At 45.5% G+C, this 26,382-nt stretch overlaps 1 protein-coding gene across 1 annotated transcript in view; it reads left to right on the forward strand.

Moving 5' to 3' along the window:
* Positions 1 to 26,382, forward strand: part of Otoa (otoancorin) — an 80,208-nt gene that overhangs the window by 14,152 nt on the left and 39,674 nt on the right. Inside the window, exons 2-12 of the mRNA XM_028764300.1 lie at positions 878 to 969; positions 1,932 to 1,960; positions 2,053 to 2,083; positions 2,201 to 2,228; positions 4,096 to 4,183; positions 6,696 to 6,827; positions 9,750 to 9,985; positions 12,744 to 12,847; positions 16,080 to 16,180; positions 19,669 to 19,808; positions 23,846 to 23,969. Of these exons, the coding sequence (XP_028620133.1) occupies positions 897 to 969; positions 1,932 to 1,960; positions 2,053 to 2,083; positions 2,201 to 2,228; positions 4,096 to 4,183; positions 6,696 to 6,827; positions 9,750 to 9,985; positions 12,744 to 12,847; positions 16,080 to 16,180; positions 19,669 to 19,808; positions 23,846 to 23,969 (1,086 nt within the window). The 5' untranslated portion in view covers positions 878 to 896. The remainder of the gene's footprint in view (positions 1 to 877; positions 970 to 1,931; positions 1,961 to 2,052; positions 2,084 to 2,200; positions 2,229 to 4,095; positions 4,184 to 6,695; positions 6,828 to 9,749; positions 9,986 to 12,743; positions 12,848 to 16,079; positions 16,181 to 19,668; positions 19,809 to 23,845; positions 23,970 to 26,382) is intronic.

Below are 26,382 nucleotides of genomic sequence, written 5' to 3' on the forward strand. Positions count from 1 at the left end.
CTTACTAAGTAGCTGGAGATAACCTTGAATTTCTGATTTTCTAGCCTTTACTTCCCAAGTGCTATGATTACAGGTATGTACCTCCAATGCTAAGTTTATAGTGCTTGGGATAAAACTTAGAGCTTTGTGCATGCTAGGCAAGTCTTCTACCAACAAAGCACATGTCCAACCCCTGAAATTCCTCGAGCATAGAGTACCAAGTGTGTAATCTTTTAAAACTCTGCAAACAGTTTTCCAACCACAACAGGGCTGACATTCAGTGTTTCCAGTCTGCCTCTGTTAGTCACTGTAATGACTTGTAATGACTCTGTGTGTGTGTGTGTGTGTGTGTCTCATCACGGGTTTATTTTATGTTATATTTTATCCTGGGGATAATAGGAAGGAAGGTGACATGAGTTTAAATTACTAAAACAGCCATCTGTCCTGTCTGCTTATTAAAAACTCACAAATGGAGCTTGTTTTGAGCAGAGCCCTGTCGAAAGTGACTGTCACGTTCTGTGTGTGTACTGGACATTTTTACATCTATTTAAAGAAGTTCAATGTGTTTCCCGTTTGACCTGTCTTCTTACTGGATTGTAGGACTTCTCACATTCTGCATCTGGAGCTCATGTGAGAGATGGTGGAGTGAGTACTTTGAAACACTCTTCTCTTCTGGGTGCTGTGGAACAGGGGTAGTGGTAAGCATAGAAATGGGGTGCTGAGGTCACTGGGAGAATGGTGAACGTGTCTAAGACATACCCTGGAATCATTGCATTATTTAAAATGTTTTTGAGGATTTTGGTGTCTGCATGTCCTTTTTGTTCCTGAATATTCTTCAATATATTTGTAAAAGAAAATGAAACCTGAGTCACCTTTGTGCTTGACTTAACTGCAGGAGGATTTCTCAGGAACCTAGGATGTACTCTCTTCTCCTGGTCCTCTTTCTGAGCCATGGAGGTGCATGTCAGGGAGAGCCAAGCTCCAGGCATGGTAAGTCTTGAGGAGAGAGAGAGAGAGAGAGAGAGAGAGAGAGAGAGAGAGAGAGAGAGAGAGAGAGAGAGAGAGAGAGAGAGAGGGAGAGAGAGAGAGAGGAACACTTCCACAGCTTCTACATATTTTAAGGGATGTAGCTGGATATGTCAGTTTGGTGTTATGGTGTATTTTGGTGAGGGGTGGTGAGCATTTACCTGACTGTGGGTATATGTAGGCCTTTGGGGATAGTATACATGGTTTATTTTAATTTCTATGCATGTGCATCATTTGTCCAAATAAGCTCATTTTGACATTTCCATACATGCACACAATATACTTCAGGAGAATTCACCCCCAGAACCCTTTCTTTCCCCCATTCCCCATGAATCCAGTAGATCCCACATATGAAGGAAACTTGCAGAGCTTGTCTTCCTGAGTCTGACCCATGTTGATTAATGTGATGATCTCCAGTTCCAACATTTTTTCTGCAAATGACATAATTTCATTCTTCTTTATGGTCAAATGATTCTCTACCGAGTGTACAGACCACATTTTCTTCATCAGTATTATGTTGATGGATTTCCAGGCTGGTTCTATATCTTGGTAATGTTGTGAATGCTGCCACATTGAACATGTATGCACAGATATCTCTGTGTGTGCTGCTTTAGCTGTGTATGCTGCCTTAGCTGCCTCTGTGCGTCATGGAGTGGATCATACAGTAATTCTACTTAGGTTTTTTTGGACACATCTTTCCTGATTTCCACAGTGGCTAGACACACTGACACTTCCAGTGGTGGTGTGTAAGTTCTCAGTGGGGGGGTTGTAAACTAAGGTTTTCTCATGCTGACCATAGTTATTGCAATGATTAAAACTCATGGAAAGCCCAGGTGGATTTGTTGGGCTCCTGTGGCAGCTACATTCACCTTTATGAAGGTCATACTGTTCGGGTCTAGTCACATATCCAACGACTTTTCTTGCAGATTTACACCCATTGTTGCAGAAAATGGCGGTGAGTGGAAGAGTTTTATTTTAATCAAGATCCCCTCCACCAGTGCTGCCAAATTTGCATGTTATACTCGATGTTATCTCCCTGCCTTTTAGGAAGAAATAATAGAGGGAAGCTATCTGAATGGTAATGTCCCCGGGCTGTCCCCATGTGTACCTTCTGAGACCGTCAAACAGAATACAGATGTGGTGTCTGTGGAATGATTCCGTTTAAAGCTGTCTCTCTGTTTTGTCCCTACTGTAGCGTTACTGGATCTTACACTGTTTGAAAGGTAATCTGCCTTGGGGGGGTTGGAAGGGATGGAGGTTTTTCCTAATAACCGTTAGACAGAGCTTCTTACTCGAGAAAAGTAGTATGTTCTGTTGCAAAGAGCACCAACCAATGTGCAGTGATTTAGTTGACACACTTGCTCCTGGAACACTAACCCTCCAGTGGCGGAGCTTAAGACCAAGGTGCCTGAAGGGCTTCTGAGGAGGCGACCTTATTCCCAGTGCTGGGGTAGAGAAACACATCCGTGTTTACTACAGCCCTCAGGCCGGGGCTGCTTATCATCTTCTTGAGTGGAATAATGAAGTTGAGGCTTGGGGAAAGTGAGTGGAGGCCACACAGCTGGGGCGTGGCAGAGCTGGATTGTGACCCTCCCACTTGGCCCCAGGGCCAGCGGCCACCACTGTCCTGCTCTGTGCTGCTCAGGCCTGTGTGAGGGAATGGAGAGATGGGGTGCTGTGGCATTGTGGCAGAAAGAAAATTGTCAACATTAAATCTTAATATGCATTCTATAAAGAAGAGAAAATGGGGGCCTCTGGTACCGTGTAGAGACAACCAATCACATCAAGATGAAAGGGCCCTGAAAGCATCCCTCCCTCAAGAGAACCCCGATGGGAGGGTTTAGATACATTTTCTCAGGCTACAATTTTATTTATTTACTTATCATACACCCATCCATCCATCTGTTTATCTACAACCAAAAAGAGGTTATAAAAAAGCTGTTTGTGGGCCGGGCGGTGGTGGCGCACGCCTTTAATCCCAGCACTTGGGAGGCAGAGGCAGGCGGATTTCTGAGTTCAAGGCCAGCCTGGTCTACAGAGTGAGTTCCAGGACAGCCCAGGCTATACAGAGAAACCCTGTCTCAAAAAAAAAAAAAAAAAAGCTGTTTGTGCCAGGGAGTGGTGGCGCGTGCCTTTAATCCCAGCACTCAGGAGGCATAGGCAGGCAGATCTCTGAGTTTGAGGCCAGCCTGGTCTACAGAGTGAGTTCCAGAACAACCTAGGCTGTGCAAAGAAACCCTGTCTTGAAAAACAAAACAAGAACAAGAACAACAATAGCAACAACAAAGCTCTTTATAGGGGTGGGGAGATGGCTCAGTCAGTAAAGAGCTTGTCTCACAAGCATGAGAACTTGAGTTTGACCCCCAGAACCTGCATAAAAGTTTTGGACATGGTGGCACATGATTGTAATTCCAGTGCTGTGACAGTACAGACCTGAAATTCTAAAGATTTGCTGGCTAGCCAGTCTAGCTGAATCAGCGAACTCTTGGCCAATGAGAGACCATGTCTCAGTGATACTTGAAGTTGTCTTCAAACATTTACATGCATACACACACATGTCTATACACACAATATATACCTGTATACAATACATACATACACATCTGTATACACACACATATATGTATATATATACATACACACACATATATATATACACCTATATACATACACACACACCTGTATACCCATATACACACATATACACCTGCATACACGTATACATATCTGTATACACATACATACCCTTGTTCACACACACTCCAGTATACACACATACCTCCACCTGTATACACACACATGCATCTACACACACCCCTGTATACACACATACTCCCCACCTGTATATACATGCACGTGCGTATACACACACATCTACACACACACACACACACACACACCTGTACACATACTCATGAACACACCTCCCCCCATGTAGCCAGGTGAAGGTGCCTCTTACTTCTCAACCTAAAGTTCCCTAGCATCCTGGCCTATTCCCCATCTTTCTGAGCCCCAGGGCACACAGCCAGTACAAGAATGTTTGCAGAGGACCTGGACATTGACCTTTCTCCCATCTGTCTTTGCTTGAAGCTCCCATGTCTGGACTGCAGACCTGTCCCACAGAGTCCTTGCCTATGTGAACTCACGGAATGTGGCCTTCACTATTCCCAGCCTACAGGTGTGTGTGTGAGACACGTTACTCCATTCTGCTATTGGTCACATTAGTGCACATCAGTTGTGCACTGAGTGGAAACTAGAGGGACTTTACTGATAAAAAGAACATCAGGAGTATATTAGACACTTTTCTATTACTATAATAAAATCCACAAGACAGGAAAGAGTTTTGGGATGAAAGGATGGGTCAATAGTTAAGAGCACTTGCTGCTCAGACATGAGAACAAGAGTTCAGATCCCCACACCCAGATTGGTGATTCACAAATACCTGCAATTCCAAATCCAAGGATCCGATGTCCTCTTCTGGCCTCTGCAGGCATCTCTACACACATGCACACATATGCTCACACAGACACATATACACACACACACAAATAAAATCAATCTCTTTTAAAAAGAAGGATTTTAATATAGTTCTTAGCTTACAGGCTAACAATCCCTCAGCATAATGCTGGCTCCTGCAAAGACGCAGCTGGTATATAGCCTTGATAGATGCCACTATAACGGTGGGTACACCTGTGAGAGGGAAGGGTCACATGGGGACACAGGAGTCTGGGGCGGGGTTCATGGTCAAGTTCACTTTATTATTCTCCTAAGAACTAACCAGTGTCTCATGGGACCTACCTCACTTCCTTCCAAGGGCAGCGTCCCTATCACCTCCCACTAGGTTCCACTTCTTAAAGGTGGCATCACCTCTTAATGTCACCTCCCTGGGAACTGAACTCCTGTTGAATGAGCCTTGGGAGATAAACCACACCCAACGTGCCCGTGCTTGTTGGTGACAGCGATGGACATTTGGCTAGAGCATCAGAAGGGCACGGAGTGAGGGGTTGATGACTGGGGTGTTTGGGTATGGCTGGTAGCTCAGGACGATACCTCAAGAACAGTATGAGTGACCCAGGGTGTGTTATATCAGAGCTCGAACACCATTGCTGTTTAGAAAAGAAGTCACATCGTGGGCTAATAGGTAAATCAACAGCACCTTTGTTATTTCTCATTTTAATAAAAACAGAGGTATTAACAGACATTCACACCAGACCTGCACCCAGAGGCCCGCTTGATCACTGCTTGCTCACCTCCCAGCTGGAGGCTCTGTGGGACCCACGTCGTATCTCTTCTCATCTCTCCTAGCAATGTACTTAGCAGTACGGAACAACCCCTTCTCTCTGACAGTCAGGTTTCCCACGTTGGTAGGTGTATTGCTGCTACATGCATATCTTCATCCAGCATCTCTCCAGTCTTGACAGGTTGGCACAGTTGTAGACACTGAGAATGAGGTGGGGAACTAGACATTACTCCCACCGTTCTGAGGTAGAGACAGACATCAAGTAAATAAGAACTTATCAGGAGTAGAGAAACATGGCTGGCTCTACTGAGGACTTCTGCGCTAGGAACTGTCGAGAAAGCCAGAGACATTTAATCCTCACAGTACCCCACATGGTGGCCCTCTCTCGTGGGCCCTGTTTCCAGATGTGAATTCCGAGGCCCAGAAGGTAGGAGCGCCAACATAGCAAATACAAATATAGGATGTTAAGGGGCTAGAGGTGTAGCTCCGTTGGTAGTGTGCTTGCCTAGCGTTGATAAAGCTCTGAGATTGACCCCCAGATCAGCAGGAAATGGGCATGGTACACACCCATGATCTCAGCACTAGGGAGGTAAAGGCAGAAGAATCCCAAGTTCAAAATCATCTTGGCTGCACAGTGATTTTGGAAGCAGCCTGGGATACATGAAACCCAGGGCCTCAAAAGACAAAGCACAACACTTAAATATACGATCTCTAATTAAATGGAAGCTCAGGTAAGTGTAGACCTGAAGATTTGCATACATGTCATCTGTCTTTTATATGCAGTGTTTGCCCACAGGCATTATTTCACACTGCTCTCCCAGAGTATATTTGTGTAAGGGATATTTAAGAAACTGAGGCTGGGCATACAGCTGTAACCCCAGCACCTGGGAAGTTGAGACAAGAGGAGTATGGACTTAGGGCCAGCCTGGACTACATAGTGAGATTGCCCTCCCTAAAGCTGAACAACAGCAGCAACAAAATCAAAAAGAAAACAAGTCCAAAATGGCAGAGGAGGTTTGCAGGAGAGGCTGGCAGCCCAACGGAACACTGAAGACAAGTTGACTCATTCTGCCTGGGTTTTCTCCTGTGCTCAGCACTAGGGTTTAAGTGATAGAAAACCAGAGATACTCAGCTTCCTTGCAGAGGCTGGCCACCTAGGACAAGGGCCGGGCAGGCCACAGAATTATGAAATCAGGCTGACCACCGGAGGGGGAAAAAGCATGCCCGGCATTTTCCGTTCTTTGCATTTCCTAAGTGGACTTGAAAATCTGGATTTTGTAAGGAATCTTCCCGCTTTACAGCATTAGCACCCACTAAGACCCCCATATACATGCTGCCTGATAGCTGGCAGGCTCTGCTGGGCATCAAGGGGAACCCACTGGGCTGCTGGCCTTGGTGCTGACACACTCCTCAATCTTCTGTCCTCAATGACTGAATCTCCCATGCCCAGGCAGTCATGGAAACCCACCTGGAACAGTATCTGTACCAGCCACAGAAGCTGCTGGAGGACCTGAGGGCCACTGATGCCCAGCAGTTCCACACAGCCATGAAATGCCTTCTGGAAGACAAGAGGGGCCACCTGGTAAGGCACGCCTGGCAACCCCCCCATGAGGAGTAGCAGAGCAGTTGACCTTTGCTGGGCGGTTTTTAACTCCTTTCTCCTTTCTCTATCACCACCCCAGCTTGGGATTCTAAGACCTAGCTCTTTTCCTTCATTTTCTCCATGTTACATTGTTTCTACTCTTGTGGGTACTAAGGGTCTTCTAACCATTGAGTTGGTGTCTGAGGGCGACTGCTGTGTGCAATGGGTGTAGAGAGAGAAAGAACTGTCTCTGTCCTTAAGGTTACCCAGCACTCCTGAGGCTCAAGTTTGATATCTAACACTACCAAAATAATTAAATAAAAAATAAGCATGTAATCATTAAAATGTTTAAATTCTCCCCCAGACCCGTGTGAATTAAAACTAATAAGAATCTTAACATTTCAGAGCTGGGGGGGGGGGGTTCGGCTGTGATATGGCTCAGGATGAAGGCAAGCAACAGCTGACAATGACCACAAAACAAGTTTAGTGACATGCACACAGCACAGAGAGCAAGATCCCAAGCCCCAGAATGCCCTGAGGCTCCAAAGCTGAGGGCTAGTGTCCATTTATTTTAGAGAGCTGCATACGAATCACTGTTCCAAAGTGGAGTTGAGAACCCTTGCTAAGCCTTGGCTTCCTCATGTGGACTCAGGATGGAAAGATTCTCCTTCTCCTTCTCCTCCTCCTCATTTTCCTTCTTCTCCTCCTCTTCCTCCTCTTCCTCCTCCTCCTTCTCCTTCTTCTCTTCCTCTTCCTCCTCCTCTTCCTCCTCATTCTCCTTCTTCTCCTTCTCCTCCTCTTCCTCCTCCTCTTCTTCTTCCTCTTCCTCCTCCTCTTCTTCCTCCTCCTCCTCTTCTAAAGAATGATCCTACATGGGTCTTGGGAATTGAACTCAGGTCTTCAGCAAAAGCAGCACACATTCTTCACTACTATGCCACCTCTCCAGCTCTGAAATGCTAAGATTCTTCTTCTTTTTTTTAATAGGAAGAATGAGTTTATTGGTATTCAAAATTTTCATTATCTATGACTAAAGTTAAGATTCTTATTAGTTTTAATCCACACAGGTTTTGGAAGGACTTAAACATTTTAATGGTTATATACTTACTTTTTATTTAATTATTTTGGTAGTGCTAAGTATCAAACCTAGGACCTCAGGAGTGCTAGGCAAACTATGTCCCTAACTCTTAATCTGTCTTACTTTAATATTAGTTATTAAAAAATAATAGCCACTAGTTCAGCATGAATAGATTTCATTTAGAAATGAACTTTATGTTTTAAAAAAGATTCAGTTAAAAATCTTATAAAATACATTATGATGTTTATTGAGGCTTTTCTACATATGAGATATATTTTTTTAAGGGAACGGCCAGCAAGGGACAAGTGAGTAAAAATGTAAGGTTTGTAGGCCACACACATCCCAGTCGCAATTAATTAATCCTGATATTAGGTATGGGCATATGCCAATAAAATTTTATTCACAAAACCAGTGGTGGGCCAAATTGCTTGTTTGTCATCGTTTTAAGGCTTTATTATTCATGGACTAATTTAATCTTCTCCACAGCATTCTTAAACAAGTTTAAGAAGAATGTTACCATTTAAAGCCAGGCTTGCTGGCTCATGCCTGCAATCCCAGAACTCAGGAGGCTGAGGCAGGAAGAGATTTTGACATCATTCTGGGCTACATAGAAAGTTTCAGTTAGGGTTGGACTACAGAAGTTCATTCTCTCTCTCTCTCTCTCTCTCTCTCTCTCTCTCTCTCTCTCTCTCTCTCTCTCTTCCCCTCTCTCTTCTCTCCCCTATTCTCTCAAACACACACACACACACACACACACTGAAGGGTTAAGTGCTGGCCTAGGTACACAACTTTTTGAATTCCATGTGCAGCACCTGCAAACAAAATAAACAAATAAGAAATAAGTTTGCATTTTAATAATCACGTGAGGAAACAGAGTCCTGCAGAACATAAGAACCTCCAGTGACACAGCTTAGAAACACTGAATCTGAGGGTTGAAAATGGGTTCCTACCTGGAGAAGCCAAGGACCTGTCTCAGGGTGATGTTTTTAAAAACCTGTAAAACAAATCACAGGCCATAAAGGAAGTCAGTTCTCTTGAAGAGCACTTACAGAAAGGCCCAGTACAAACACAGAGATAAACTGTGTTTCTTTAACATATCCACTAGTAGAACTCAGCAGCAGGTCTAGTGACTTCTGGAACTCTCAACAAGTGTTGACTGGAAAGACCCCAAGATGTCTGCAGTCACTGTAGTGCAAATGCCCATGACCTCTGTAGTGACAAAGATCCTGCACTGGCTGCAGAGCCCGGTGCCTATGGCCACCCCTGGAGTGAACACAAGTTATCTCTATGCTAACGAAGTGAAGGTGTCATGATGCTCACCCAGGGGATGGGAAACAGCCTAGTATAGGGAAAGCAGGTGAAAGCCTTGCCTTTAAGCCTAAGGTGATGGAAATTTCTAGAAATTTCCACTAGCAGCATGGTAGGAAACTCTGACCCTGCATTTCTTTGTGCTTTCAGTGCTGTTGAGTTAAGGGGCAGCTGTCATGTGACTGATAGTTTGAATATGTAATGTGCCCCATAAACTCATGGTCCCCAGCCGATGGGTCTGTTTTGGGAGATGTGGTGGAAATTTTAGGAGATGGGGCCCAGTTGAAGATAGTGGGTCTTGGGGGCAGGTTTTGAAGATTATGAATGGTTACTCCATTTCCCTGTTTCCTGTCAACAATGCTGTGAACAACTCCCTCTACAAGTTCCCACCCCTGTCATGTTCTGCTTGAACAATCATTAAACCATGAACCAATCCCCCTGAAACCAGGACACTGGATAAACACTTCTTTCTTCAAGCTGTCTTCTCGTGTACTTTGGCCACACAGCTACAGAGACTCTAACTTCTCTCATTCCTTCAGGACCTGGAGGACATCGTCATCAACTTGGGAGACATTCGGGACGAGGCCCTTCAGAGCCCTGGTGTGAACCGCAGCCTGTTTCTCATCACGCTGGAACGCTGTTTCCAGGTGCTGAATGCCTTGGAGTGTGTGGAGGTCCTGGGCAGGATGCTCAGAGGGTCCTCCGGCAGCTTCCTGCAGCCAGACATCACAGACAGGCTACCCCAGGACCTGCATGAGGATGCCTTTAAGAACCTGTGAGTCTTTCCCTTCAAATGCTCAATTCTGTAGGCTGCTCAGGGGCTGCTGTGAGGATCCAGGGAGATTGGTATCCAGTAAGGAGGAAGATGGTGGCACAGGTAGACATACTTCTTCTGAAGCAGAGCTGAGAGATGCTTTGATTAAAACAGTCTTCTCTCAATTGTAGTCATCTGGAAACTCTTCTCCTAGTTTTCAACACATCTATTCACTACCTGCCCTGTGGTCTGTTTTGTGATTTTTCTTTACTATTCTTTGCCCTTTCCACTTAAGTCTGGGGAATGGCTCGGTGGTAAAGCATGTGCTGTGCAAACACGGGGACCAGAGTTTGGATTGCCAGAGCCCATGTAAATGGCAGGTGGATGTGTCAGCTTGCCTGTAATTCCAGCCTGGGAAGGCAAAGCCATGGCATCGCCAGAACAAACAAGCTAGGGAGCCTAGCCTGATCAGCAGGTTCTGGGCCTGACTGAGAGACTCCACCTCAATGAATAAAATGGAAAAGCAAGCAACGAAGATTCCCGACATCAGCATCAGCTTCCGTAGGCATGAGCACACATGTGCACCCACACACATGCAAACAGACATGTGCAACACACATAAATACACGGAAAAGAAAAAAAATTAAAGAAAAGTTAGCTTCATTTCCATAAATGGAAAATCAGCATTTTTGTTTTAAGTAAAAAAAATAATCTTAAAACACACTGGAAACCAGTGCTGCTATATCCTCACTAATTACATTGCTCTCCTGAGCAGCATCTTGGTTAGCTGTAGGCTGGGTAACTTGGACAAAAGACACTTATCTCTGGTGGCTGGGACTTCCAAGGTCAAGGCATGGCAGGTTTGTATCTTTCTCCTTTCTGAGTCATTGGAGTATCTTCTTGGCATGTTCTCTCAAGGCAGAAGGGTTTCGAGAGCTCTCTGGAGTCTCTTAGACAGGGGCACTAATTCCAGTCTTGCAGGCTCTGTCTCCTGACCTTGAGCTGTGTTGCCCCAGGTTTTCTCTCCCTTCTTACTCTACCTATCTAGCACCCCTTTTCTTGTCTTTATGGGTGAGGAGACTAACAGACACCCCCTAGGGTAGTAGCATTCCATGGCGAATGGGAAACAGCATTTTTCGGTGGGAAAGCTCTCTCTTAAATGATGTTTACCTCTCTCTCTCTTTCTCTCTCTCTCTCTCTCTCTCTCTCTCTCTCTCTCTCTCTCTCTCTGTGTGTGTGTGTGTGTGTTTGTGTGTGCATGTCTCTGTGTGTCCATGGCTCCCAATTTTCCCTGCTTTTCAACTATCCTTGCTCTTAAAAAACAAAACAAGGGTCTGGAGATAGGGCCCAGTGGTTAAGAGCACTTGGTGCTCTTGCAGGAGAGAGTTTGGTTCCTAGTCTCTGCACCCAGTGGCTCACAGTCACCCATGACTCCAGTTCCAGGGGATCTGAAGCCCTCTTCTGGCCTCTGCTGCCACTGCACACATGTGATGCACATACAATTAAGCAGTCACATACATAATAAAATAAAAACTGAAACAAAAAGCAGGAGGGTTGAGCAGTGTCAGAGGCAATGACATGGCGAGTCCTCCTTGTGCCAACTAGGACCTCTGGGTTGGAAAGAAGGACACAACAGTGTCAGGAGCGGTGGTACAGCAGTGGCCAGTCGGACTGCAGCGGCTTAGAAAATGACAAGACCTCTTCCCACCAGCAGGAGGTTATTTGTCAAGGCACCAGAGATTGACAGGTGCTGATAACAATTAGGGAAATCACAGATGGGCTGTGGTGATGTTGGGATCACACCGTGGGGCAGCTGCTGCGGAGACAGTTGGTAATTCCTTAAGAGGCTAAACAGGAGGAGGGGGCATGCAGCTCACCTGTAGAGCATGCACATTGCAACAAACAAAGAAAAAAGACAAAAGCTGAACACAATCTAAATGTCCATTGGCTGATGACCAGACAACTAAAATGCAGTCTACCCATATAATGGGATATTGTTTATTCATAAGAAGGAATGAAGCCCTGGTGCTTGCTCCATATGTCAGCCTTGAAAATGTCACACGAGTACAAGAAGCAGGACACATAAATGAATGGCCTGGTCTCATTTATGTGTAGTGTCCAGAACAGGCAGATCCACAGAGAGAAGTGGATTGGTGGTTTCCAGGAGCTGGAGAGCCAGGGGCTGAGGGATGGCAGCTAAGGGGATGGGTTCCTTTGTAGCTGCTGGAAATGTTGATGATGGGGTGTTTTAGTGAATTCCAGATGTAATCAAGTTGACAGCCAAGGGAGTCCACCACACACACTGTCTCACACAATACATATCTAAGCTCTGTGCATGCCATGTTTGGATCTTGAGTTACTTCACATAGGACAATCCTTTCTAGTTTCATTCATTTTCTTGAAAGTCTCATGACTTTATTTTCTTAGGGTATGGTCTTATGCAGCCCAGGCTAGCCTCAAAGTTGCTGGGTTCAAGGCTGATCTTGAACGGACTCTCCTGATTCTGTTTTTGGCAGCACTGGTGAATTATATACGTTAAATATGTTCATTATAGGGCATGTAAGCTATGTCTCAAAAAAGCTATTACACACACAAAAGGAACTAAGAGCTGAGGGAGCAGAGGCAGGACCCACAGGATACTCTTTGGAAAACAGTCAATATAGCAAAGGCATGTGGGGGGTTTCAGCATGGCAGCCCTGGGCACAGTGCCCTCACGGCCCCTTCAGGGTGGGCGTCCACCTGTGTATTGTTAATGGACACCCGTGTCCATGTGTCTTAGATCTGCGGTGTTCAAAGACCTCTATGACCAGACTTCAGCTCACACCCAGAGAGCTGTCTACTCATGGATGACGGGGATCCTGAGGACACCCTTCAACGTCACTGGTGAGACCTGCCTGCCAGGGGCAGAGGTTGGTTGAAGTAATGTCTAAGGGAACTCCACCCTCCAGTCTGGTTTGCTTTCATTGCTTTTATGAGTTTCACTCCATCCCCTCTGCCACAGTCCCAGAACCACGTCCCATGGCATCAGCCTCATCCTCCAATGCTCATGTTTCCAAAATGAGGATGTGTCTGTCTCACAAGTAGCTATTGCATGACCTCATTCTGTGGTCACAGCTTACATTTGATGACAGTAGGTTCTCTATGTGTAAAATGTTCAAAATCTATGTAAAATTTGTGCTTTAAAGTGAGATACATCCAGTCTCTAACCTCCACATGTGCATGCATACATACATGTATCCACACACATAAGAACACTCATACACACACATATATCATGTGTGCATACCCATGCCAAAGACAAGTAAATATTTTAGCTTACTAAACCTGTAGTCGGACACTGAATCTTGAAAGCAGGCACGGATGATGGATGAACGAGGGGCCTTGCTTCCCAGTAAAGTCTGTATGGACATTGGTATTTGAACTAATATAATATTCATGGTTTACCAAGCATTTGTGCTTTTTAATTTCTTTTCAATTGTGTAAAAACTGTTCTTGGTTTTCAGATTATATAAAAACTGAGTGGCCTGGGCCATCTCATGGGCTAGGGTTGGCCAATCTCTAAACTAAGAAATCAGGGACGACTTCTCCAAAGGATGCCATCTGGATTGAGTCTAAGATGAAGGGATTGACCCTATCCTGTGAGGCTTGGGAAGGGGAGACATTTGATGGTGAGGGACAGCAGACACATTCAAACGATTTGGGGTGAAAATGAACTGCATATTGGGAGGACACAGAGAAAGCCAACAGAGAGGGAGCACAGACTGTCCCTTCCCAGAATCAATCTCTGAGACTCCTGTGGGAGCAACTTTAAATAACACATAATCATAGTCTTAAACACATGGGTGAATTCCCCCAGCCTGGCTCCAGTCATGGCTTCCCATAGGCTGAGCCTCATACCACAGAACCCTGAGGAGGCTACTCAGTTTAGTTAGGAACCAGTTTTCCTTCTAGTATCCCTATGTGTGGCAAGTTCCATTATTAACATAGTGAATTCAAGTTCATTCTGTTTGGACCCTATATTCTTTTTTTTTGTTTGTTTTTTGTTTTTTTGGTTTTTTGAGACAGGGTTTCTCTGTGTAGCCCTGGCTGTCCTGGAACTCACTCTGTAGACCAGGCTGGCCTCGAACTCAGAAATCCACCTGCCTCTGCCTCCCAAGTGCTGGGATTAAAGGCGTGCACCACCACTGCCCGGCTGGGCCCTATATTCTTTTAGTCCATGAACTCCCCAGAGTTAATGGGTTGAACTTTGACTATTAAAATACTGCATGCTTGGGGACCATGGTTCTGTAGAACTGCAGCTCCTGCTTTGTAATTGGTTGGGGAAAGGCCAGTTCAAGCTTGGATCTCGGTGAATGTGGTGGCCCTTGCAGCTACACTTCCCTTCAATAGCCATTCCAGATGTCAACAGTGACATCTACACACTTCAATTTAAAAGTGTGCGTGTGATGTGGGTGCGTGTGTAAGGGTGTGATGGCTAGAGGTTGTAGACGTCAGATAGGGTCCTCAACTACTTTCCACTTTATTATTGTAAGACAGGGTCTCTCTCTAAGCCTGGAGCTCACTGATTGGCTACACTAGCTGGCCAATGAGCACTTTGGCCAATGAGGATGCAAAGGATCCGCCTACATCCTTACTCTTACGACTGGAGTGCTGAGTTACAGATGTATGGAGAGACATTCCCGAGGATCCTAGTCCATTAAGTGAGTGCTAAGGTAGTGAGAGATTATTTCAAAACGCAAATAAGCAAACAACCCACAAAACAAAAATTAAAAAAAGAAGAAGTTGTATAGCACTTGAGAAATAGCAAGTTGCCCTTTGGCTTAAACACACACACACACACACACACACACACACACACACACCAAAAGGCTTCAGGAAGAAGAAAATTTGAACCCAGTTTTGAAGGTAGTATAAAAATTAAGGAAAGACATTCCAGGCAAGCAGAGATTCCAGGAACTTGAGGTCCATGCAGGTAAGCTTGATTTCATTCAAATATAGTACATTGTGGGACTAAGGATGACAACCTGCTAGTCATGATTACTAACTGGATTAAAAGAAGTAGTAATAAGAGAGGCAAACATACTTCACACTGTCAGATTGACTAAAGAATTGGACTCAAAGCAAATCACTATGCTTTTGGGTCTCTCTTTTTTTTTTTTCGAGACAGGGTCTCTCTGTGTAGCCTTGGCTGTCCTGGAACTCACTCTGTAGACCAGGCTGGCCTCAAACTCAGAAATCCACCTGCCTCTGCCTCCCAAGTGCTAGGATTAAAGGCGTGTGCCACCACTGCCCGGCCGGGTGCCTAACAAGTTCCAGGTAATGGTGATGTTGGTCTGCAGACCACACAGTCAAGTAGCAAGTCTCAGATGGTGGCTGTCTGTGGCTGTGGTCTGGGTGTCTCCTGAGGGTCTCACAGGTGAGACTCAATCGATGGTGGTTGAATGAATTAAGGAATAACACGGAGTCCTGACATCAAAGATGCCTCGGACCACTACCTACCATATGCTGCAAATGCATGTGTATGTGTGTGGAGACCAAAGTCAGTGCTGGGAGGCTCCCTCAATCACTTCCCACTCTATTTGTTTATTTAAATGTGTGTGTGTGTGTGTATCTGTGTGCTTGGACACGTGAGCACAGGTACACACATGTGCATTCCTGTGGAGACCAGAAGTGTCAGATCCCCTGGAGCTAGAGTTCTAGATGGTTGTGGGGGGCCCAACACAGGCGTTAGGAATTGAATTTGGACTCTCTACAGGAGCATTTAGGGCTCTTAATTGTTGAGCTAGCTCTACACTCTTCCAGATTATTTTTTGAAGCAAAATCTTTCATTGAACCTGGAGCACACTAATTTGGCTAGGCTGTCTGGTCAGCAAGACCTGGAAATCCATCCATTTCTACCTCCCCAGTGCTGGGATTATACAAGTATTAAAGATAGGATTTATTTATTTATTTATTTTTGTTTGTTTGTTTTTCTTATTTTAATGTGGGCTCTGAGGCACCAAGCTCAGGTGCCCATGCCTGTATGTCAAGCCCTTCACCATCTGCACCTCCCCCACACTGAGAAGCTGTTATTTGTGTATTTACTTATTCTCGATTTCTCTCTCTCTCTTTGTAGATGGCTCCGTTTCATGGGTCAGTGCAGAAAAGTTATGGGTTTTGGGCAGATACATGGCTCACCTACCATTGGAAGAAATTATGAACATTAGTCCTACAGAAGTAAGTTAGAAAAGTATACTTTTATGTTCTTATTGCTAACATACCTTGAGTGATGTATGCTCTAGATTTACAGTGTTTGTTAAGCCAACGTGTCCTGGGAACCATATACCTTAGCCAGATATGTCTTTACCTTTTAGACAAAACTCTTGGAACAAAGTCTCAAGGAGTCAGTGGTGGGGTTGCATTCCAGCACAGAAGAGATAAGAAGATAGCCGGGTGGTGGTGGCACACACTTTTAATCCCAGCACTTGGGAGGCAGAGGCAGGCAGATTTCTGTGTTTGAGGCCAGCCTGGTCTACAGAGTGAGTTCCAGGACAACCAGGACTACACAGAGAAACCCTGTCTCGAAAAAAAAAAAAAAAGAAAAAAACAAAAAAACACTAAAAAAGAAGAAGAAGAAGGATTGTGATCCACTGAGGGTGTTGACATGGCCAGCATGATATGAAAGGAACACTAGCTATGACCTAAGACTCATGTGAGGGAATTTTTGTGTGCGTGTGTATGCTCTAGAACAGCTAAGGACAATAGCTATCGAGTTTCCAGTGACTGCCCTCAAGCCAAAGTAGCATGGATTAATGACTGCTTCTATAAATAGTGACTTCTATTAATAGCTACTTCAACATGAGCAATGATTGGATCTGAGCTTGGAGTTCACAGTGGAGAAGAAATGTGTGTGGCTCACGTTGCTGAACTCACCCGTTGATTTGTCTCTTTCCTTCTGATGTTGACTCAATGACTTTAAGATCCTTTGGGGATTGTGACTTTGAAATGTAGCCTCTGAAGAACGCTCCATCAGATGTTCCTAAGGAGCTGGGCTCTATTACAACAAAAACAGAAGCAAACAGCTCCTGTGTCTTGTCCTTGGCCATCATCACATGACAGCCTCCTTCAGAGAGCTGTCCTCCCAACAATGTGTGATTGTTTTAAAACCCAAAGCAAGACTTGGCTTGTATCGTGTGTGTACGCTGTGTATACGTGATTATGCATATTGCCATGGTGCCTGTCTGAGGGCCAGAGGACAGCTTTCAGGAGTTGACGTTTTCTCTTCCAAGATGGGTTCAAGAGATTGAACTGAAGCTTGCACGATAAGCACCTTTACCTGCTAAGCCATCTGGCCAGCCACGGTTCCTCTCTTTTACCTAGGAGGCTAGGTGTGCCTCACATGTCTTTGCTGTTTTACAACTGTTGAGGTAAATATTTAAAATCGGCCACTGGTCAAGCTGACTATCTAAGCTGCGGTGGCTCTGCCTCACTCAGCTGCCATGTTTCTTGGCCAGAGGCCACGTGTGCGCCACAGCAAGAGATGGTCAGCCAGAAACACCAGCCCTGCCACCCACGAGATGTCAGTGTGGGAGATAGCTTAATCTCCCACGCTGTCTCTGTAAGGCTGGGCATTGCCCAGACCATCCCACCATCCACATGGGCCCAGTAGGAAAATGAGACTCTATTGATTAAATTATCTAAAAGCTTATATATTTGGTAATGATCAGTAACAAGATGCCCATACAATCAGAAGTGTAACCCAATACCCAACCTAGATATACCAACTACCTTTGACTGCTACAGGCACGTGAACATCCACTTCTATCACTCCCACATCTCTCTCCTTAGCTCTTCCTTTTCCTTTTCCTTTCCTTACTCCTCCCACCTTAGCTCCTCCTACATACAACCTTTCAGTCTTTAGAAATCAGGGCATTTCTAAGATCAGACATCCATGGGCAACTTCTACAAATATGGAGGGGGTGATTTTAGATATGGTCAAAGGGTATAATCCTTAAGGGAGGATTTTATGATCACCTTCTTTCCTGTATGGGGTATGTGTGTGTATGCACATGTGTGAAACTATATTTGAATATGTGTGCAATCGTGTGTGTAGGCCCATGGTCAATGCCAGAAGTCTTCCTCAATTGCTCTCCACTTATTTATTTTAAATTATTACTTTGTTATTTTTATGTGTATGGATGTTTTGCCTGCATGTATGGCTATGTACCACTTGCAATGCCTGGAGCTCATGGAGGCCAGAAGAGAGCGTAGAATCCCCTGGAAGTGAAGTTCCAGATGGCTGTGAGCACCTATGTGGGTGCTGAGAATTAAACCTGGATCCTCTGGGAGAGCAACGAGGGCCCTCAACTACTGACTGTTCTCTTCAGCCCCTGCTCCCCCTTTGTTTATTTGGGCAGGATCTCTAGCAGAGCCCAGAGCCCATCCATTCTGGCTAGTATAGCTAGCCAGCTAGGCTCATGGATATCTTGTCTCTACCTCCATAGTACTGGAATACAGGGACTGCCACTCCTGTGTGACTCTTTATGTGACTTCTGGGGATCTGAACCCTTTCCCTCATGGTTGGACTTTGGCTACTGACCTACTTCCCCAGTCCATTGAGCACTTTTTGGAATACAGAATTAGAGTGCACCACCATATAGAATGATAAGTCCATTAGAAATAGGAAGTAAAACCACAATGAGCCAACAAGGCCACACCTTCTCTTGGTGCCACTCTCTATGGGCCAAGCTTATTAAAACCACCACAGGAAGCAAAGGCAGGTGAAGCTATGTGAGTGTGGGACCGGCCTGGTCTACAGAGTGAGACTCTGTTTCAAAAACAACCAAACAAACAAACAAACAACCCCCAGACCGGATCTCCCATATGATGCAGATACACTACTACTGGGTATTTATATGAAAGCTTCAAAGTCAACCTTACAGAAGCACTTGCCCATCAGTGCTCACTCCAGTAACTCTACAACGGCTAAGCGATAGAAGCAACTAGATGCCCAAGAGGAAAGGAGTGGATGAGGAAAACATGGTCTGTGCGCACAGTGGACCTTTTTATATCTTTATCAATGTGTATATATATATATGTATATGTATATGTGTGTGTATCTATATATTCATATATATTTATCGTTTTTGATTACAGAGAATGAAGTTATATTGTTTTCAGGAAGTAAATACACCCGGGGATAATCATATCAAGCTAATTAAATCAGACTCAGAAAGATATATGTTTTCTCTCACTTGTGCATGGTTCACAGATCTTATACAGATATATAAAAGTGTGTGTGTGTGTGTGTGTGTGTGTGTAAGACAGAAGTAGGAGTGAAATGTTTAGGGGAACAAATGAGGCTAACAAGAAGAAGAGAGATGAGAAAGACGTGGGGAAGGAGCTATGGGGAGAATATGCTCGACATACAATATTACTCATATAAATATCTTTGTGTGGCATATACAATGAGTATATACACTGAACATTAAAAATAATAATAAAAGGAGAGAAGGAAAGTAATCTGAGAACTGGTAGTATAACCATATGGCTGAGATGAGCACAGCACAGGCCACCAGGATGGGACCCCACTGGGCCACTTCAGCATGGGCCACCAGGATGGGACCCCACTGGGCCACTTCAGCATGGGCCACCAGGATGGGACCCCACTGGGTCACTTGACCCCCTTCATCAATCTCACCTGTGTTCCCATCTCTGTCTACCAGATTGGGCTGTTTATCAGCTATGACAACGCCACCAAGCAGCTGGACACGGTGTATGATGTCACCCCTGACCTGGCCCAGGCATTTCTGGAGAGGATCCGATGCTCCAGCTTTGACATGAAGAACATCTCTACTATCCACAGGCAAGAGCGGCCCCGGGCCCTTCCAGTATTTGGTCTAAGGGCCAGGGAAATGGCTCAGCTAGTAAAGTGCTCAGCAAGTCAGCATGAGGATGAGTTAGAATCCCCAGCACCCAGGTAAGAAGCTAGGTGTGTCAGCATGTGCCTGTAATCCCATCACAGAGGGAGAATACCAGATAAAGACAGTAGGAGGATCCTGGGAGCTGGCAAGCCAGCCAGACTAGGCAACAGATGAACTCCCCATTCATCAAGAGACCTGTCTCCAAAAAATAAGGTGAAGGGCAATTGAGGAAGATGTCTGATGTCATCTGGCCTTCATATGGATACACTCACATGTGGATGCATACTTACACACATGCTCATGCACATGCACACATGCGTGCAACCATACGTGCAAATGCAGTCTAAGTATTCCTTGAGAAGAGCCCCATACTTCTCTATGCATTTGAGGAGAGGGATTTGCTCCCAAAGGGCTTGTCACTCTATGAAAAATATTCAGAAAGGAAAAGGGGACAAATCTTTGAGTGTCTCCTGGAGCTCAGGCATTTTCTGTCACCCTAGTGCTTCCTCCAGCCCTGAGCTGGAGCTAGGCAATCCTCACTACCCAGGGTGCCATTGCAAGGGGAAACATGGCATTTCCATTAGGTTGGGACAAGTGTTGGAGGCAGCTGGGGGAGTGGGTTCCTCTGTTTGAGAGGAAATCTCTTGTTATTAAGCTGTCAGCAGGGGAGCCCCTGACATTCTAGAGGTCAGCTCTAGAGTTTAGTTCTGGCACCAGCATCCTCATCTCCAGCTATTTCTAGTCAAGGATACTTAGCCTGGAGGGAAGGAGTGGGTCAAGCAGGGGAGGAGGTGGTAAGACCATCTGTTCTAGCTTGATTTTTGATGTTTTGATAACATATTTTGATCAAGAGTAAGTTGGGGGTTTATTACAACTTATAGGTTGTAGAGCATCATTGAAGGAAGCTAGGGCAGGGACTCAAGGCAGGAACCTGGAGGCAGGAGCTGATGCAGAGACATGGGGGGGTGCTGCTTACTGGCTTGCTCCTCGTGACTTGCTCAGCCTGCTTTCTTATGGAAACCAGGACCATCTTCCCAGGGTTGGTACATCTCATAGTAGGTTGGATCCTCCTACATGAAGCCACAGGCCAGTCTGATGGAGGCATTTCTCAACTGAGGTTTCCTATTCTGCGATGGCCCCAAGCTTGTGTCAAGTTGGGAAAAACCCTAACCAGCATACCGTCTCCTGTCTGTCCTCTCAGATTATTGGCCTTCACATCTTATCTCACCTTAGAATCTTTCAGATGGATCCGCCTAGAGTGTGTGTTCATTTGGAACGATGTCACAGTCTTTCCCATCCATAATAAATTTCACTCAGCAGCAAGGATTCTGCCTTACTATTCCATACACTTGCCAATTAGATAAATTATATATCAGGTAATAAAAAGAACCTGTTAATTAAGGACATGGAGTCAGAGAAAGCTTCTTGGGTTTAATCCCAGCTCTGCCACTTGTAAGTTGTGAGCTTGGCCATGTCGTATCACCTTCCTGTGCCTTACTTTACCCATATGTAAAATGGGAGACAAGAATCATGCTGCCTCATGAGGTCCTTTGAAGGACTCTTCTCTGACACACAGTATGTGCTCAATAAATGGGATTTTCTTTCTTTTTTTTTTTTTTTTTTGCAAATAAAGCTGTGTTTATTTATGGTGTATAGTATATGGTGTTAGTTAACTTTTGTCCCTGTGACAAAATACTTGAGAGAACAAACTGAATGCAGCAAAGGTTCATACCGTCTCATGGAGGTTTCAGTCCATGATTGCTTGACCCTGTAGCTTTTGGGTTTGGTGGGGGTGACACACTGACACATTGCAGTGGCAGCAAGTGACAGAGCAAAGCTGCTCTCCTCATGGCTCCACGGAAGCAGAGAGGTGAGGTGGAGAATGACTATCATGACAAAGTATGTTCCTCTCAGTTACCCACTACTAGCAGGGCCCTGTCTCCTAATGTCTTCTCTACCTCCCACACCCTCGAAGCTGTCACCACGGGCTGACATGCAGAGGGGATTCAAGTCCCTGTGGTTTAATCTTCTCCCCAAAGATTCCATCTCTGAATACTGCTGTGTAGAGGACCAGCAACATGTGACCCTCTGAAAGACATTCAAGACTGAAACTACAAGGTTGGAGAGATGGCTCAGTAGGTAAAGACACTAGCTATGCAAGGGTGAAGACCTGTGTTCAAATCCCAGCACCCACATAGAAGCTGGACATAGAGTCTGAGTGTCTAACACTAGCTCTTCTATGGAGAGATCGGGGAGGTGAAGACAGGAGAATCCTCAGAAGCTTGTGAGCCAGCGAGTCTGGCATATGCATCTGTGAACAAGAAGAGAGAGTCTGTCCTTAACAGGGTAGCGGGTGAGGGCTAGCCCTTGAGGTTGTGCTCCTACCTTTTCATTCCGTGGCACTCACATCACACAGAAGTGTGTGCAACCCACGCACACACATGCCCCTCTCCATGAATAAAAAAAATCCCATATGTCTAGATTGTAGAATGGCTAAACTGAGTAACTAACATGCCCATTACCTTGTATGCATATGTGTGTTTGTATGCCTGGAGAATGCGTAATATACTCTGAGCTCTGTTGTTAACTAGTCACCATGGCCTTCAGAACTTACCCTTCTTACCTAACTGAAATTTTATATCTGTTGACATCCTTCCCCTGAATCCTTGGTAACTACCATCCTACTCTTTTTATAGCTTAATGATATCCTGTGTCCATGTCTGAATATGTCAGTATTGGTTCTGAGAGGATTGAACCAGGCTGCTTTCAGGCAAACAGCTGGCCTGGCCATGTTGAGCCAGATAGTCTTCATATGATCCCTGAGGACATTCACTAGTGAGTGCTTAGTATCCACCGGGAAGACTCATCTGTGTGTCTACCTGTCCTTACTTTACTCTCAGTCACTCTCACTCCTTCATCGTCATATTTCCCATGAAGCACCACGATGAGTAAAGGGAACCTAGTTACTAACAGTTGAGAGAGACAGGTTCACCTTGAACTGTAGCCCACAGCATGCACTGCACTCAAAGAGGAGTCGAGTAAGTCACCAGAGGCAAATATCTCAGAACCAGCCTTCAGACTCCAGTTGGCCTCAGTCTATGCTCTCAACCATATATTGGCTCTGATATATTGCTTTTAGCTTGACAGAGTTTGAATTCCTCTGCTCCCTCATTATTCTGCCATATTTTTTTCTTCTGAAGTCTTAAGACTGTCTTGGTGGGTAGGTGGCAAGGAATCCTGGAAATAGAGCTTTCATTCAAGGTGGACGTGCCTGCATTTCCACGTGGAAATGAGAGAGGATTTTGGTATCCTCCTTTCCCTGCCTTCCTCCTCCTGGGGGATGAGGTGGCTTGCTTGAATGGGTTTACATTTAAGTTCCAGTTCCATCACTTGCTTTTGGACAAATCCTCTGACCTCTCTGGGTCTCAGTCTACCTGTCTGTGAAATAGGGCTACATTAGTTATTTTTCTTGTTGCTGTGATAAAACACATGACAGAAGCAACTTCAAGGAGAGTTTTACTTTGAAGCACTTGATGCGTGGTTTCAGAGGAAAGCATGGTGGTAGGGGCATGAGGCTATAGGGCTACATCTTGACCAACCAGGAAACTGAAAACAAGACCAGAAGCAAGACCAAGGTGTACTCCTCAAATGTCTGCTCCTAGAAGACCAGGGTGTACTCCTCAAATGTCTGCTCCTAGGGAGCCATGTCCTGCAGCCATGGTTGCCACCAGCTGGGGAATCAGGTATTCAAACACTTGAGCCCAGGGGTGACGTTCCACACTCAATCCATATTATGAACTGCTTTCTAATGAAAACGATTTTGTTTGCTGAGAGCTGAAGACCCAGGTAGGTGTGCAGGATGGAGCAGGTGGGTACTGGCCACTGTGCTGACATGACTTTCATGTCTGGATTGCAGGGGAGGGTTGTGGGGCTCTCGGCTCTGAGCAACCTCACCAGCCTCCTTCATCTTCCCACACAGGTTGGGGCTGTTGGTTTGTTTCTATGACAGTCTGGAGCTGCTGGATGCCACCCTAGCCCAAGTTCTTCTCCACCAGATGCTCAAGTGCAGCCGCCTCCAGGGCTTCCAGGCTGACATCCAGAAGGTACCATGAGATGAGGTCACTGGATCCTTGGCCTCAGTTTCACCAGTTTGCCTGGATTTTGAGAACATGTTATTAAGCACTTCAACCCTGGCAGATGATGTCTTCAGTCCTGGAGGGGAGGAGCATGGGGAGGCATTACAAAAAGCAGTGTAGAGAAAACATGGATGTGTTGAAACACAATCAGAACAGCCATGGCCAATTGAAATGAGTGGTAGGGATGGGTGGTTGGAGAATCTTTAGCATCTGTGTTGAGCACTGTCTAGGGATGAATCTTAAGTGCAGATATACTCAGGGGCCTGGGGTGAGGCCAGCAGTGCTGACAAGTGGCTGAAGCACAGGCCATGCAATCATAGTACAAGGACCTCCACAGGAGTAAAGGCTCTGCCAGACTCCACCAAGGTACTGCTGAAACAGGAGGGTCACAGTTCAGAGTCATCCTGAATAAGACCTTGTCTCAATACACACACACACACGCACATGCACACGCGCACGCGCACGCGCACACGCACACGCACACGCACACGCACACGAGATGTAGCTCAATGGAAGAATTTTTTCATAAATTGAAGAGGCAAAAACCAGTGGCTAGGGCAGGGGCCAGGCTGACAACCCAAATCTGACCCCCAGAACCCACATGGTGGCGGGAGAGAACTGGCTCCTGAAAGTGGTCCCCTGACTCTGCTTATGTTCCGTGGCACATGAGCGACCCAGTTCTCCATGAATGAATAAATGGATGGATGTAAAACGGAAGCCTTCAGCCGATTCCGGCATCGGCAGCAAGGAGGAGCCCTGTACAAATGTTTGTTATTTACTGAGCTCCTAGACTTGTTTCTGGTTAAATTAGCAAATATAGACGGCTGCCTCCATCCCGTTCTCTCTCAGTTTATTTTCGTTTTGGAGTAAAGTCTGGTTACGCATCCCTGGCTGGCCCCCAGCGTGCAATTCTCCTGCCTTAGCCACCTGAGGGCTGGGATTTCAAGCACGTGTTACTGTACCTAGCCTTCTTATTTCTATTTTTTTTTCCTCGTTTAAGTTTCAGATCATTTTCTTAAATAAAAAAATTGGAACCATAATATTAGAATGTTAGTAAGAGAAAATCTTGGTAAAGCCGTCAGTAATTCCACAGCAGTTTTTCACGCGGAATTCCAAACACCTTGTTATATTTGACGTCTCCCACCATGTTAATCTATTTGGCAAGGCCTATTTTTGTGTTCAAGAAAACTCGGGGACACCTTCCGGTTACTAGGAAACAGGTTAGAGCCCCAGAGCTCAGCAGTTCGCAGACTTGAGGGTTCTGTGGGTTCGATCCTTACAATGCTGGGTTTTGTGCTACCAGCTCTGATCCCTCACAACTGGTCGTGACCTGGAGTTGTGTATTTCAGTCATCATGTGCTGTGAGTGACCAGGCAATGAGAGCCACCACCCTAGACCTCACTTCTTTCTGGGGCACAGGGAACAACCCTCCGGAAGGGGGCCTGCTGAAGAGAGCCTGCTGAGGAGAGCCGGAAACGGGTTTCTTCCACTTAGCTTTGCTGCCCTCCAGTGGCAACTTTGAGATCGCATATGTGAAAATTACGCATGTGTGCCTGAAATGCATGTTTATACAAATTTATGTGTTTAAACAAGTCACGATCCTCATTTGTAAATATTTATTTATTTATTTATTTATTTACTTAATTCTTTAGAGAGAGAATGTGTGTGTGTGTGTGTGTGTGTGTGTCTGTGTGTGCATGTTTATGTGTGTATATGTGTGCACATGATGCCTATGGAGGCCAGATAGCAAGACTTGAGAGTCAGTTCTTTTTATCCGCCTTGTGGGGTCTAGGATCCAGATGAGGTCATGAGGCTTGGTGGCCAAGTACCTCCACCTGCTGAACCATCTCACTGGCCCCTCAGTTTTTTTGTTTTAAATTTTTGTATAGAGGCTATGATACAGTTGGTGAGTTTATTACCTTCCTTACCAGAATCAGATGAGAATTCTTGACTGTAATTAGGGAAGTATATTACAACGAAAATAAATTGTTAAGACAGTTTTAGAAACATGCAGACATGTACAAGATGTGATTTAAGTTAGAGTATAGAGCATTAAGTAGTTCACATTATAAATCTGTGAGATCGTCGTGAGGTGTAGAACCAACTGGAAAGATACACGTTAACTTCCTCCCTCCCTCCCTCCCTCCCTTTCTTCTCTCCTTCCTTCCTCCCTCCTTTTCTTCTCTTTTCTTCCTCCCTCCCTCCCTCCCTCCCTCTCTTCCCCCTCCTTTCCTGCCTCCCTCCCTCTCTTCCCCCTCCTTTCCTCCCTCCCTCTCTTCCCCCTCCTTTCCTGCCTCCCTCCCTCTCTTCCCCCTCCTTTCCTCCCTCCCTCTCTTCCCCCTCCTTTCCTCCCTCCCTCCCTCCCTCCCGCCTTCCCTTC

The sequence above is a fragment of the Grammomys surdaster genome, unplaced genomic scaffold (assembly GCF_004785775.1).
Source record: "Grammomys surdaster isolate TR1022 unplaced genomic scaffold, NIH_TR_1.0 142, whole genome shotgun sequence".
NCBI classification, from domain to species: domain Eukaryota; kingdom Metazoa; phylum Chordata; class Mammalia; order Rodentia; family Muridae; genus Grammomys; species Grammomys surdaster.